The sequence below is a fragment of the Candoia aspera genome, chromosome 1 (genome assembly GCF_035149785.1).
Source record: "Candoia aspera isolate rCanAsp1 chromosome 1, rCanAsp1.hap2, whole genome shotgun sequence".
In the NCBI taxonomy this organism is placed as follows: domain Eukaryota; kingdom Metazoa; phylum Chordata; class Lepidosauria; order Squamata; family Boidae; genus Candoia; species Candoia aspera.
Window position 1 is genome coordinate 157,361,488 of NC_086153.1, and position 14,593 is coordinate 157,376,080.

Genomic DNA, 14,593 nt, shown 5'->3' on the forward strand with positions numbered 1-14,593 from the left:
TACGTGGTCACTAATCTTTCCCCAACCTGTTCCTTCAGATCTTCCAGTGCTGCACCCATTGCTGCTCTAACAAAGTCCATCCAACTTGGTGCTGGTTGTCCTCTTGTTCTCTTTCCTTCCACATTTCCAGCATTATAGACTTCTCCAGAGAGCTCAGTCTTCGCATGATGTGACCTAAGTATGATAATTTGAGCCTGGTCATTTGTGTAGCCAGCACAGTAAATGATCTTGACAGTTCTCTGCCTGCTTGACAGTCACACTGGCTAGACTCAAGTTGAGTCTGTAATGGAGGCATTTGGTCTCTCATAGCTCAAAGAGGTTTTCTCTTTGGGAAAAGGAAAAAGGCTGTCTGAGGGTGGGAATATCAGTGCCGGATGTCTCTGAAGTTGCTTGAGTGACTTTTCCTGTGATGGAGAGAGAAAAAAAACTCAGGTTTTTCTTCCTCATCTTATAGCAATTTCCAGCCTGAGGCAAAAATATTGCTAATCCAAATAATGCTGCCTGAAAAAATGGGGGACAAAAGCGGTGATCAATGCTAAAGAGATGAAAAAGGAGTCAGAAAGATATTTAAAACTGAGAAAAGTAATGGTTTTTCTCCTGGCCTGAACAAAAGCATTGCCAAAAGTTGGTGGTCGTAAAAGGTTTTTCTGACTCCGTTTGAGTAACAAAAGAGGTTCCAAAGAAGAAGCAATGAATCACTGAAAACATGCTCTTATTGCTTTGATTAACAAAAAGATTGGTCCAGAAAGAGTTCTGGCATTACCTTTTGTTGCATCTACCATTGTTTTACCAAGGCCCAGAAATTAGCAACACAAAAGGGAAGAGTTGAGGGGCATGTTTGCCCAATCTTAGCTTGGAAAAGTCATCCCTTTGTCCTCTCAATATTGTTTATGTTTCCTGTTGCTACTAGAATTGCTGTACAGAGAAGACCACAGAACACCGTGTTGAAGCCACAGTATACTTTTGTTCAATCTGGGATTCTTTTCCCAACTAGACATGCCTATCAAGTTCCTTTTACCATATAAGGAGATCCTAACTGTTTCCTGCAATTAATGTTTTTTCACCCGTTGGCTTGACCATAATATTAAGATGGTGCATATACTGAAGTACAGTTTAGCAGAGGGAGGGGAGAAGGGAACAAAGCAAGTAACAATGGCAAATATAGAAGACCCAATGGTTGCTTCGTTCTTCTGTACTGCAAAGCCTGTTCTACTAATAAAGGTGACAGGAATGTGGAGGTGACAGGAGGAAGGATTGGGTAACCGTCCTTCTCCTCTTCCACCTCCTCCTCATCCTCTATGCTAATATTTTAAAAATAAACTCTGTTTTCCCATCCCTGTTTTATATATGAATAAAGAAAATATGACTTCCCCTTGCATGTGGTTTCACCCTAAAGATCCTGAAATGAAGCAAAACACTGAAAAAATAACCCTCACCCTCTAGCTACTGCTTATGTGTTCCACTAATTTTCATTTCTGAAACGAAATAATGTATTCTACCAGTCCCACTTTTTAACCTTAGGAAAAACCAAAGGGAGCAGAATTAGAATGAGATACTTGAAGAAGTGTTCATTCTCAAATTGCTGAATGGTTGAACAATAACAGCATAACCCTATGAATTTTTAAACAGCAGTAAATCTTTGTGTTCAGTGAGGCTCACTGTAAAAGACCACAGTCCTTTTTTTTACTCGTTGAAAGCACAGAGGTGTAGCTGTACCACAATCCTATGTAAGTTTTAGACTAGTTTCTGTGATTGAATTATTAGAGTTCCAATCATCCCCTACACTCACACACACCACAAACTGGGTTCCTCAGGAGAAGGAGATGATGCCTAAGTTTATCTGATAGCTCAGATAGAAAAATACAATCTGTCTGTCTGTCTGTCTAGGAAGTAGACTGGAATCTCAATAGCTTTAGAGAGTTAAATTATTTGCCCTTATTTCTGTGGTCCTGACCTAAATTGGGTGTCTCAGATCTGCTACCTGAACTGGGAGGAAAGCTCTCACTTGTATCAAGTATGTGTCAGAGCTTAAGATTTTAATTGTCCTCAATTGTTAGATAATCAAGTGACCTGGGAAGTTAAGTGGACTTCTATCCATTGTTATAAAGGGCAAGTTCTGTTCCTATTATTCCTTGGATCGATCTCACTAGTATGACTTAGTTAACTGCTGGAAAAATCTTTCAGGTGCTGGGTACATAGACTGATAAACGGGAGCACAGCAGATTGTGAATGTGGCTGAGAAAATCTTTAAAACAGAAATGTAAAAAACCCAGTAATTTATCACTTTGGGTAGTTGTGTGTTTTATCTGTAGGAGCACAGCAGTTCTATCCATTTGTTAATGTGCTCTACCCATACAGGTTTGGGCAACAACTCCAGGGCTGAAGGTGGAAGGAAGACATTTATTATCTAAATTGTTCTCCCACCCCACCCTGACTGGGAGGTATGAAGGAGAGCTCAGGTGGCATTAAGGATCCTTCATATCTTATCCTGCCCCCCACCACTAACTCTTTTGGGGGACCTTCCACAGTCATGGATTTCTTAGTCTTGAAGACCAAGAGCCATGAGAACTCAGACTGATGTCCATAGCATGGGGGATGGGTGGGTAACATCCCTGTGGCCTCTGCAATGCTATCTCAGAGACCAGAGGATTCCATCCTAAACTACTTGTTTCCCACATTATCTCCATCATTTAAAAAAAAAAAGATTTGGCATACACTGGCTAAACCTGATTGCCTGGATTTCCCTGTTCTGCAGGGCCGTGGTGGCAAGGGAAGTATCTATGTCTGGGCCTCTGGAGATGGAGGAAGTTATGATGACTGTAACTGTGATGGCTATGCATCAAGCATGTGGACTATCTCCATCAATTCAGCTATTAATGATGGCCGGACAGCTTTATATGATGAAAGTTGTTCTTCAACTTTGGCTTCTACTTTTAGCAATGGGAGAAAGAGAAATCCTGAAGCTGGTGTGGTAGGTCGAACAATTCTATTATTTCTTTTAGTCCTTTTGTAAACTTTATTAGTCTTTCTTTCTTTATTCAGCTGATCCACTGAATAATGGCTTCCCTAATATTCACCCAATACTTTTTGGTAACATTAGGGAACAGTATAGAACAATGGATGAGAAAAATACTATTTTATTGCTGTTTGATGAACTGAGAAGTTTGGCTGAAAGGGGATTTACTTTTGGAGATTCTCATTATTTAGTGAACAGACAAACATGGAAAGGTCATGAATTCTTTATGAAAATCCATCAAGCAAATGTTCATTTCTCTAGTCAACAGATCTTTGGTGACATTTTAGTTATAATCTGAGGAATTATAACTTTAATAGTGTTTTGAATCAAAGTTTTCAAGAATATATGTTTTTTGTATGTTAAGTTGCTTGAGAAAATGAAGGAAGTTGGTATCAGATAGCAATTAATGTCAGTCTATATGTAAGTGCACTTAATATGATATTTTAATTTTAAAATTAAGCAAAACTATATGTGGAAATTAAACATGTACTTATTAAAGTGTTAAATAAGTTATACAGTTGTTATACCATTAAAAAAGTATTTAAATGTAAACTCGGAAACCATCTGGGCAACGATACGGGATGCATATGAATAGTGGCCCCACTCGCTATCCCAGGAAAAGGCACTTTAAGGAGTTGCAGACAGGTGATCTCCTCCATGAATTGTCCAGCTTCACATTTGGTTTAAGGGGTTGCACTCAGGTCCTACTTTTTCGTGCTCCAACTTCTTGCTATCAAATCTGAAGTGCTTCACAGCAATAATAACAATATGTTCAAAAAAAGCTATGGAAGAAAATGTCTTCATAGAAGTCAGTGTTCAGTTCTATCTGTAACAGACAATGTCTAGGTTGGGTTGGCTAATAAGGAGACAGAAACTATATTGTTGATTATCACAAGGTTGGTTCATCCTAGGTAACTGACTCAAAAAGGTATCTCCCTGTAGTGACTACATAATAATAATTTTAAAAAAAACAATGGTACCACATGATGAATAACATGAGGATCAACTATATCCCTGAGTATCCCATTTGTGTCTCTGCCACCACAAAATTCAGCTCTGCTCCATTCTGGTGACATCACCCTTCAAGTAACATCACCTGCAGCCCTTCAGATGATGGGGAGTGAGTTGTGGCCTGCAACCCTGAGAAAATTATCCATCTCTAATCCACATTCACAGATCTTTGATGTTACAATGTGGTGAGTTTTATCCATAATTCCCATGAATGGAACTCATTCACAGGAAGTTACCATTAGGAGCAGGTTGGAAGACATGATATATGGCCAACTCTTCTTTACCCTCCTTTACCCTGTCTCCTCAAAACATGCTCTAGAGCAATTTTTCTCAACCTTGGCAACTTTAAGATGAGTGGACTTCAACTCCCTGAATTCCCCAGCCAGCAGGGGAGTTGAAGTCCACACATCTTAAATTTGCCAAGGTTGAGAAACCTGGAGCATGAGCTGACAGTGCCCAGGACAGTCTTGGAGGATGGCATGGAGACAAGAAGCTGGAAATGGAAAGGAGACATTGTTGCTTACCTTCCTCAAACAAGAACCTAAGAAAAGAAAACAAAATCAAGCACTTTCAAATAAACCCTCTTTGGGAAGAAGCAGTTATTCTGTTTAATATCCTTGTTAATCTCTTTATACACCTTGAAGGTTCAAATGCTATTTATCTAATTAGGTTTGTTGCACTCTGTTGCAGGCTACCACAGATCTATATGGCAACTGCACGTTGCGCCACTCAGGAACATCTGCAGCTGCCCCAGAAGCTGCAGGAGTGTTTGCTCTGGCCCTGGAAGCAAAGTGGGTGTAAACAGCCATCAGTTATTTTGTTACCCATGTAAATAACTCCACTTTATGGCCTGGAATCCACACTCAAGCCATCAATTGCAACCTAAAGCAGGCTGCACATGGAAGCCCATTTTATGTTTTTTCAGAAAATATACAAGGATGAAAAAGATTTTTTAAAAAAAGAAAGAAAATGTGCAAAGATGAAAAGGGTTTAAAGCCATGCAGGCTGCTTCTGTCTCTCTTGGTCTCCTCCCGTATTGACAGAGAAGTTTGAAACCACTTTTGGTGCAATCGGCCCCATAACGTATAGCTTCTTTTTCTCCTGCACATATTCTTGAAACTCATCAAGAGGGCTTAATTCCTTGGAATGCAGTTAGGCTAACTTTAGAGAAGGTACATTGAAGATTGCACTTACTCTTGAAGAGACATTGATTTCCTTAATGTATTTTTAATCCATGGGTCTCTTAAAGTTCAGTTCAATTCTACCATGACTTAGTTATTTCCATCCTGACTGCTTTATTTCTGCCTGTTTTCTTAACACACTGTACTGCTTTCTACAGTCGTTATTTTCCAGCAGACTTATTCAATATGTAGGAAAACGTGCCTCTGGATGGGGTGTGAAGATCAGTTGCCAAAGTATTCTAAGAATAGGAATTTCCTGTGGCAGAACATTTCTCAGATGGCCTAATTCAAGCAGACTCTTCTATATCTATATCTAGCAATATATCTATATCATACCTATCTATCTATCTATCTATCTATCTATCTATCTATCTATCTATCTATCTATCTATCTATCTTATCTATCCCTCCCTCCCTCCCTCCATTCATCCATCATCTACCTATGCCTATAACTATCTACAGTATATCTGTATCTCTGCTTATCTAAAACTGTACCTTCCACCTCCTCTTTATTGGCATCTGCAGGGCGGGGGCAGAATCTGCAAGATTATGTCACAATCCAAGCCTTGCCCCATTTGTACATGCATTGATTTGGCATGCATGAACAAAGGGGGCAGGGCTTGAATTATGACACCATACCCATTTGGTGGACTTTTCCCCCCACCCCTTGCAGAAGCCCCTGCTTATACAGTACTGTTTTTGTTTATCCACAGATCCACATATTTAAAATGGTACTGTTTTATCACACAGTACTTTATTCTTGATTGTTTAATCAGAATGTGTTCTCCACTAGAGATCTTTAGGATTTTCAAGACAGTGCGGGGGAAGATAGGTGGATGAAAGGACCCATCTAGAAATCTTGTGGAAATATATTTGAATGCAATTTTTTAGTCATTTGGTTTTTACCAAGATAGGATTGATCATAACACTGATCTTTCCTTGAAAAACACAGCTCTGAGAAAGTCCAAAAGGAATCTTTGTTAGGACCAGCTAGTGAAAGGTGACTGTTCACCAGGCTAAAGTGTTAAGCAAAATGCAAATCAAAGGGGTGGGTGTGATATGGATGGTGGTGGTGGAAGAGAGATGTTGCAGGCAACATTTTAAAAAATCTAGTTTGCACATTTTGTGTATCTTAAAATGAAAGGAGGGAAATCTTGTGAATGGAAGAGTTTGCCTTCTCCTTGTGATGATCCTTTGAGCCTTAAAAATATGAATTCCTGCTATCTTTAAAAGTTTTGCTGACTGCACTGTATAATACTCTGTGCCAAAGCAGTTTTTCTAAAGATGCCAGCTCTGACCATTTTGTTCTCTGGCAGTGTGGATCTGACATGGAGGGACTTGCAACATTTGACTGTGCTCACTTCCAAAAGGAACCAGCTTCATGATGAAGTTCACAAGTGGAGAAGGAATGGAGTTGGCCTTGAATTCAACCACTTGTTTGGCTATGGGGTCCTAGATGCTGGGGCAATGGTTACGATGGCTAAAGACTGGAAGACTGTTCCAGAGAGATTTCACTGTGTGGGTGGATCAGTCCAAGAGCCTCAGTAAGTAACAATAAATATAAGTGTCTTAGGGCTTTGCACAGCTCTTTTGCTGTGCTTTCCTTCCATCCTGTGGTTGGGAAGAAATCATATTGGCATAAATTGCATTGCCTGACAGCATGGCCTTCATGCACATCTGGAATGGGACTATGCTGTACTGCTATCCACATACTTTAAGGGCAATGATTGGTGGCTTTCCCTGGCTGAAATTTAAACATCAGCAACTGCTGGAAAAGTTGAGGCCAATTACAGTACAGAATGTGTTTCTGGAGTGGTACTCCATCCAATCTCCCTTCCTTCCTTCCTTCCTTCCTTCCTTCCTTCCTTCCTTCCTTCCTTCCTTCCTTCCTTCCTTCCCTCCCTCCCTCCCTCCCTCCCTCCCTCCCTCCCGCAAAGGACCATCTACCTATTGGCCCATTGGCAGCAAAGCGTTCAGCTTTCTTAGCTGCAGTGAAGTGGTAGTTTGCATTTGTGTAGTCCAGATGCAGCTGCTGCATAAATTCTTGCAACCAGAGTTCAGGAAAGGGATTCTGGCATAAGAGAGGGAGATGATCAGCTGTGGGGTAACCTCAGATATATGGACATATTTTTTTCAGAATAATTATTGACTTGATAGATTGTCAACCTATCAACCTATTGATCATTAGGGGACAGCAATAAGTTAGAATTTTTGTCTCTTCTGGCTGCCCCTTAGTAGTTGTCCGGATTTGTGCACTTGAAATGGATGACTGTGGTTGAAGAACTGCAATTTGAGACATCACTTTACAGATATTTGTGTGAAATCACAGCATACATACGGCTATGTTCTTCAAAAGGTATGGGTGTGCGCCTTCGAGTCAGTTTTTGACTCCTGATAACTGCCTGGACTACTCCCTGCAGTTTTCTTGGCAAGGTTTTTCAGAAGTGGTTTGCCTTTGCCTGCTCCTAGGGCTGAGAGAGAGGGACTGGCCCAAGGTCACCCAGCTGGTTTTGTGCCCAAGGTGGGACTAGAACTCACAGTCTCCTTAACCACTGCACCAAACTGGTGGTACAGTAGGAGAGGGAAAATATATGCCTATATGTTGAAGCCGTATCTGGGCCAAGTTACATTTTATGGTGGATTGATTTATGGATTAAAACAGCATTCCATAAAGAGAGGAAGGGAGGAGCCAGGACTTGCCCAAGAACAGCAGATACCAGGATACAGAGGCACAAGAGCCTAGTGCTTCTCAAATGCTGCCTGGCATTCAGGCGTCCAATTCAGCACTGCCCCAGGGTTTTTTACTTTGTGTGTCTCCCCCAAGCCCTTGGTATGGAGTAAATCAGTGAGGGGCAAAGCAATCTCAGCAAACCCCTGGATAAATTGGCGATAGTAATTACTGAACCTGAGGAAACTTTGCAATTGCCTCCGGGTGTGGGGACGTTCCCAACTTAAAATTGCCTGAATTTTTGCAGGGTCCATTTCAATGCCCTTGTCAGACACCCTATAGCCCAGATAGTCAAGTTGGGTTTTGTGAAACTCACATTTGGAAAGTTTGGCATAAAGTTTGGCATCTCTAAGCTTGCTTAACACCTGTTTGAGGAGGCGTTCGTGTTCCTCCTCGGTTTCAGTGTAAATGAGAACATCATCTAAATAAACCAGGACCCCTTTAAACAAATGATCATGTAATACTTCATTAATCAATTGCATGAAGACTCCGGGCACCCCTGCCAACCCAAAAGGGAGGACTTTGTACTGAAATGAACCCAGTGAACAATTAAAAGTAGTTTTTCACTCATCTCCAGCTCGTATGCGGATGTGGAAATAGGCTTCACGAAGATCGAGCTTGGAGAAAATCTTGCCCTTAGACAAGTGAGCTAACATGTCCTTCATGAGCAGAAGAGGGTACTTGTTGCAAATTGAGATGGAACTTAACCCCCGATAGTCCATACAGAGTCAAAGAGTGCCATCTTTCTTTTCCCGGAATAGCACAGGGGCCCCAACTGGGGAATTTGCAGGTTCAATAAACCCCCTTGACAGATTTTTGTCAATAAAGTCCCGTAATGCCTCAAGCTCCTTCTGAGTCATTGGATAAATTTTGGGCTTGGGCAATTGAGCATTGGGAACCAACTCTATTGCACAGTCAGTTTGCTGATGGAGGGGTAGCTGATCTGCTTCCATTTCCCCAAAGACGTCTGCAAAGTCTTGGTATCGATCGGGCAAGCCTTCTAAATGTGCCAAGCTAGGGCACGGCATGGCAATTGCAGCCCTTCCAACCCCCGCACATGAAGCTCTCTCTGCTGTAGGAGCTTGGTAAAACCCATCTTTAAAAGTCACAGTTCTGTGTTCCCAGTTTATATATGGGCTTTGATAGGTCAACCAGGGGATCCCCAGAATTACCAAGGGATTGCCAACAGGTGCTACTACGAATTTTAAAGTCTCACGTGGCTGCCCATTTGCACTGCGACAGTTCCAGTGAAATGGGTTCCCCCCCCCCCCCCGCCGTTGAATCATCCAACTGTGTGAAGATCAAAGGCTGCTGGAGGGGGAAGCTAGGCAGGTCCAAAGAAGCAATCAGATCAGGGTGAATTAGACACCTGGAACACCCAGAGTCAACTAAAGCCCAGACCTCTGTAGTCTTTATGCGGGAGCCCAATTTCACTTTTACTGCTAAAGTGGGACAGTCAGCACTCACCATAGCATCCTTGCACCCATCCTCCTCCACCTGCCCGCAGGCGCTCTTCATGGCAGGTGGCTGGCATTTCCCGCCAGCTCCTTAGAGTCATCTTCAGCCTCTCCCGAGAAGTAGAATATTTCCTCAGCATCGGCTGCGCCCTTGGCTGCTGTCATCCACCATGAGGGGGGGGGGGGCGATTTGGCCAGCAGCTTGCCTGCTCGATCTCCAGCCTTGGCTTTTGGGCAATCAGCTGCTTGATGCCCTTCCTTTCCGCATCAGAGACACTGACCCCTCGCATAGCGCCGATCTCTCTCCTCTTCCCAGGCTCTATAGCCTGGCCAGGCAGCAGTTGCAGCACTTCGGGGTCCCCTCATGGTGGCTGGTGGTTTTTCAGGTCGTCTGGTTTGCATGAAGGTATGCTGGGTGTGCTCAGCCTTGCCGGCCAGACAGATCCATTCGTACAATGACTCTGGGTCATCTCTACACAACGCCCACCGTAGGACGTCCACGTTGAGTCCCTCTTTAAACTGTTCTATTAAGGTTGACTGAGACCAGTTGGGGATTTTCCCAGCTAAAGCCTTAAACTCCAGGGCGTAATCAGCTACAGACAGCTGGCCCTGGGTAAGATCCTTCAGCACCTTCTTAGCTCTTGCCTTGGCCAGAGGATCCTCAAAATGCAGCTTTAATGCCCCCATGAAGTCCTCGAAATACTCAAGTTCAGGAGAGTCAGCCTCACTTAATTGAACATACCAGTCAGCCGCTCGGCCCTTCAACTTGGTGGCAATGGCAGTTATCTTAGCCCCTTCGGAAGGGAAGTATGCTCCAAACTGCCTCAGGTAACTTTTAGCATTGGTTAGAAAGAAAGATAACTTGGTTGGATCCCCATCAAACTTGACAAAAAAGTCTCTCACCCCCACTCCTGTTGGAGTGGAATCGACAGCTGCTTGAGTGGGCCCCAGGTTACAGTAGTTCTCCCTCTTTGGGGTGGGGACACTGGTGGTCAAGCTCTGCGGGGTGGAGATTCATCCCGGAGCCGTCTCCGGCCCCGCTCCGCCAGCAGTCTGGGTGGGAGGATGGGGGATGGTTGCGTGAAGCTGGGACCTCCGTCGTGCCTCCCCTGCCCCCCCCCAATGATAGAGACAGGTTTCTTAACATGTACTCCATCGATTCTATTTTGGCCTCCACCACTCTTAGACTTTCAGGGGTTTGAGATTCCTCCCTCCCTCGCATGTTAGGCTGTCTCTCTGTTGATACCGTGGTAGATTCTACGTCTGGGGTCAGTGGGAACCAATACTTCCAGGATGCCTGGGAAGTCCCTGGCTGGGGTTCTCCCATTTCATCCCAGGTGATCAACTCTGTGGGCGATTCGCTGGGTGCCAGTTGCTCTGGTTCTCCCCCATCGTCAGATTCCTCCACCTCAGGGCTGGAACTTGAATCCTGCCGGAAATCTGAAGGTTCTGGGGTGAGACTCAGTTCTCCACTCTTGACCATCGACTCGGGCATCAAGCTAGCCAGCTCCTCAAGTCCGCCAGTTGTGAGCTTGGCCTCGGCCATCGTTAACTATTTTCCCTCACAAGAAACTGATCTTGGTAGGAGCTAACGGTACAACTTTGGTGATTCTCAGCTTTATGTAATGATTGCCTATTCTAAACTACTCTCAGACTCATGAGCAGGAATTCAAAGATATCTGATTTATTAAAGAATAGTATGCAGGATCACAGAGAAAGCTGAGAATGATTAAAGCACGCCAAATTCAAACTAAAAACCCTCGGTGCAAATGAAATCCCTCCCCCTGTAGAATCTTCCCAAGTTCACAATCCCAGGTGCTCCTAACGGCCTCTGCTGGTCCGCGGGAAAAGTCCTTGAGCAGAGCACATAACCCAAACACATTCCATTGAAATGAACCTAGATACAGAGCTTGGCACAAGGTTTCACAGCAGCTGACCCTCCCAAACAGAAACGCACATCAGCGCCATGGCATGTGAAACGTTACGATGTACAGTGCACATTGAAACAGTGAACATGACATATACATGTGTCAGGCTGAGGAGGGGCTAGTCAATTTCAGGGCTTCCATTCTCTAGGTCGACCGGTCAGCTGACCTCTTAAAAAAAGGAAAAAAGAAAGTGTCTGCAGTAGCCAGTTTGTCTTACTTGCAGCCAAAACAGTACTGCAGAATTGGTGCCAGGCCCAAAGGCTGAACAGACAAGGGCAGTCCCACAGTAGACTTGCCAAGTTAATTATAGCCAAGCAGATCAATGTCACTTAAGTGTCCTCATCCATGTGCCATGGATTGTCCAGATAAGAGGTCTTTCATTTTCCCATTAGTTTCATGCCAAAACACCTTGGCCCAGCTTCAGTCTACCTTAACTGTGGGCTGCCTATGAGATGGAGGTTTTGTGGCATGATCATGTCCTCAGCCATCAGTAAGTGGGACATCTTTGGGCCACAGTAAACAGTCTGAGTTGATGAGTCCTTAATCCAATTTAAAATTACAAAACTGCTGCTTCACTTCAAAGGATTAGTCATCCTTCACTAACTTTCCACATGTAGGAATAAAGAACATTGTTATTCAGTGTGATTCAGATTATCCACTCTTTTTGGAGGGAGGAACTTGTAGTAGTAAAGCCAGCTTGTGAATTACATGGCATTTTCCTTCAGGTATAAAACCAGGGTGATCAGGTGCATCAAAAATCTTCAAGAAATGCCTGCTCAAAACGAGTTTGGTGCTACATTCTTCACTTGTAATAGTAGAAGATAGATTTCATGAGAAGTTACCAGGTAGGAATTCTCAGAGCAATATATTATGCAGCTTTCTATGTGTAGTTCAATACCCAAGACCCATAGGTAATAAAGAGGGAATGTTTAACTCTATAAGAGAACCCCAATTATTACTTTCCTTGTCTTAGTTTATAAATAGTAAATGGGGCCACCTTTCAGAAAATCAGAAAATAGTTCCTCCTCCTCACCCCAAATTCATGTTTGAAATTAGGAAAGCTGTAGTGCTCACACTGTATCAGTTGGAATGCAGCAGGACCTGAGAGTCTTACTCTGTCCTCTCCAATGGATCTTCTTCCACATTGGACATACATCATTGTATGATGCTTTGCTCAGTTTTTTTCCTGGTGTTGGCAACAGCAGAAGCAGCAACAACTGGGCACCATCTATGTGAAGATATCTATTCCTTTCTGGTGATTACAACAGTGAAAGCACAGTATTACGGTCATCTCTGAAATTAAGTTTTTCAGGATGTCTTCATAGTCAAATACCACCCGAAGGCAACATATCCAGAGCTAATTATGCTTGTGAGACTACTCGTTATCAGCCATTCAAGGTAGGCCAGCTTAAGAAACAGACAAGACACCACAAAGATTACAGGAATTCTACCTTACTGTATCTATAGATCCTTAAAAGCCCGACGGTTTATTTCTATTCCATCTTATACCAAATAAAATCAAGGTGGGGTTATTTTGAGTTTCTTTCTCATGCCTTTCCACTTTCCTAGGACAGAATTGTTAATTTCCTCCCTTAACAGCTCATCCATTCTTTCATTAAGGTATTTCCACTCCTGCCTGATCTGAAGATTGCATATCTCAAGGGTTCCTTTCTAAATAGCAGATATCCAAGCTTTCACTTTACTTTCTGAACTGGATAAGAAACATGATATTCAAGCCATAATACAGCCAACATCAGGATCTGGTCCAATGAACAGGAACTTTAATGACAGCCTTAGTTTTTAAATGCAACAAATTGTCTATGGCTAGTGTTCAAATGAAACCAATGACTGAGCATGGTCCACAACATTCCAGTGTGAAGCCAATTAAATTAAGTCATTAATTAAATTTGTATCTGATTTATTCCACCATATGTTGATGACTCCGGTATACTTCTGCATAAATAATCTGAAAGCTGTTTCATTGCAGCATTAAATATCTTTTTTGCTTTGTGTTCTCAAGTCTCCAGCTGAATGCTAGGCAATCCAGTTATTTTCTAATTATCTAATCTGATATGAAGTCAATGAAGAAAGCAATTAATTGTGGGCAATTTATTCCTCTGATAACTGCGATTTACCTTTCCATATACTTTATAGGAACTTACACGTTGCTGATACAAAAGTTTTATATGGGTTATAGACCATGCTAATTAGTTTTACCTGGACAAATTTAAATATAAAAGTTTAGGTACCACATATCTACTGTAGCTAATCAAATGTTGTATAGCAATTGTGTACAATGTAACAGATGAATATTAAAAAATACAATATTAAGAATTAAAGTTCTGATAATTATTCATGAAATCACTTATTAATTATCTTGATTCAGTCCTTTTATATTTGCATTCCAAATCTTAATCTGCATTTTATGATTGATGGGTACTATAAAAACGTGGTATTCAGCATTGCTTTTTCATTTGCAAATCCTAGGAAAATACCATCTGGTGGCAAGTTGATTCTGACACTTACAACAGATGCTTGTGAGGGGAAAGAGAACTTTGTCCGTTATCTTGAACATGTTCAAGCAGTTATCACAGTGAACTCTACAAGAAGAGGGGATTTGAATATCAACATGACATCACCAATGGGGACAAAATCCATCTTGCTGAGTCGGCGGCCAAAGGATGATGATTCCAAGGTGGGCTTTGACAAGTGGCCTTTCATGACTACACATTCTTGGGGAGAAGACCCCAGAGGTACTTGGATTCTGGAAGTTGGGTTTGTTGGGATCTTGCCCCAAAAGGGAGTCCTCAAAGAATGGACATTGATGCTACATGGGACTCAAAGTGCACCCTACATAGACCAAATAGTGAAAGATTATCAGTCTAAACTGGCCATGTCCAAGAAGGAGGAGTTGGAAGAAGAATTAGATGAAGCAGTAGAGAGAAGTCTCAAAAGTATATTAAACAAGAATTAGCACTGCTTTGCATGCCAAACGGCTACATTTCCCCCTTGTCCTTTCCTGTACATTCCTGTTAGGCACATACCATTCATTGTCTCTTGATCACTATCCCAACCTTTTCATTCTACCACGGTGCATTGCCTAATTTAACTACAGTGGAAATTTCTGGATTCCGAGCCACAAATATATGATAATGTACCAATTACTTTGTAAGAGTGTATGGCTGTAACTATTTTAATTTGAAGGCAGGATATTTTGGGGAGGGGTATTTTATTTTGTTTTATTTCTCCTCATGCAATATGGAATAACCAAC

General features: G+C 42.3%; 1 protein-coding gene across 1 annotated transcript in view; it reads left to right on the forward strand.

The window, feature by feature from the left end:
* Positions 1 to 14,593, forward strand: part of PCSK2 (proprotein convertase subtilisin/kexin type 2) — a 110,534-nt gene extending 95,941 nt beyond the window's left edge. The window contains exons 9-12 of the mRNA XM_063316474.1: positions 2,756 to 2,971; positions 4,718 to 4,818; positions 6,525 to 6,752; positions 13,809 to 14,593. Of these exons, the coding sequence (XP_063172544.1) occupies positions 2,756 to 2,971; positions 4,718 to 4,818; positions 6,525 to 6,752; positions 13,809 to 14,295 (1,032 nt within the window). The 3' untranslated portion in view covers positions 14,296 to 14,593. The remainder of the gene's footprint in view (positions 1 to 2,755; positions 2,972 to 4,717; positions 4,819 to 6,524; positions 6,753 to 13,808) is intronic.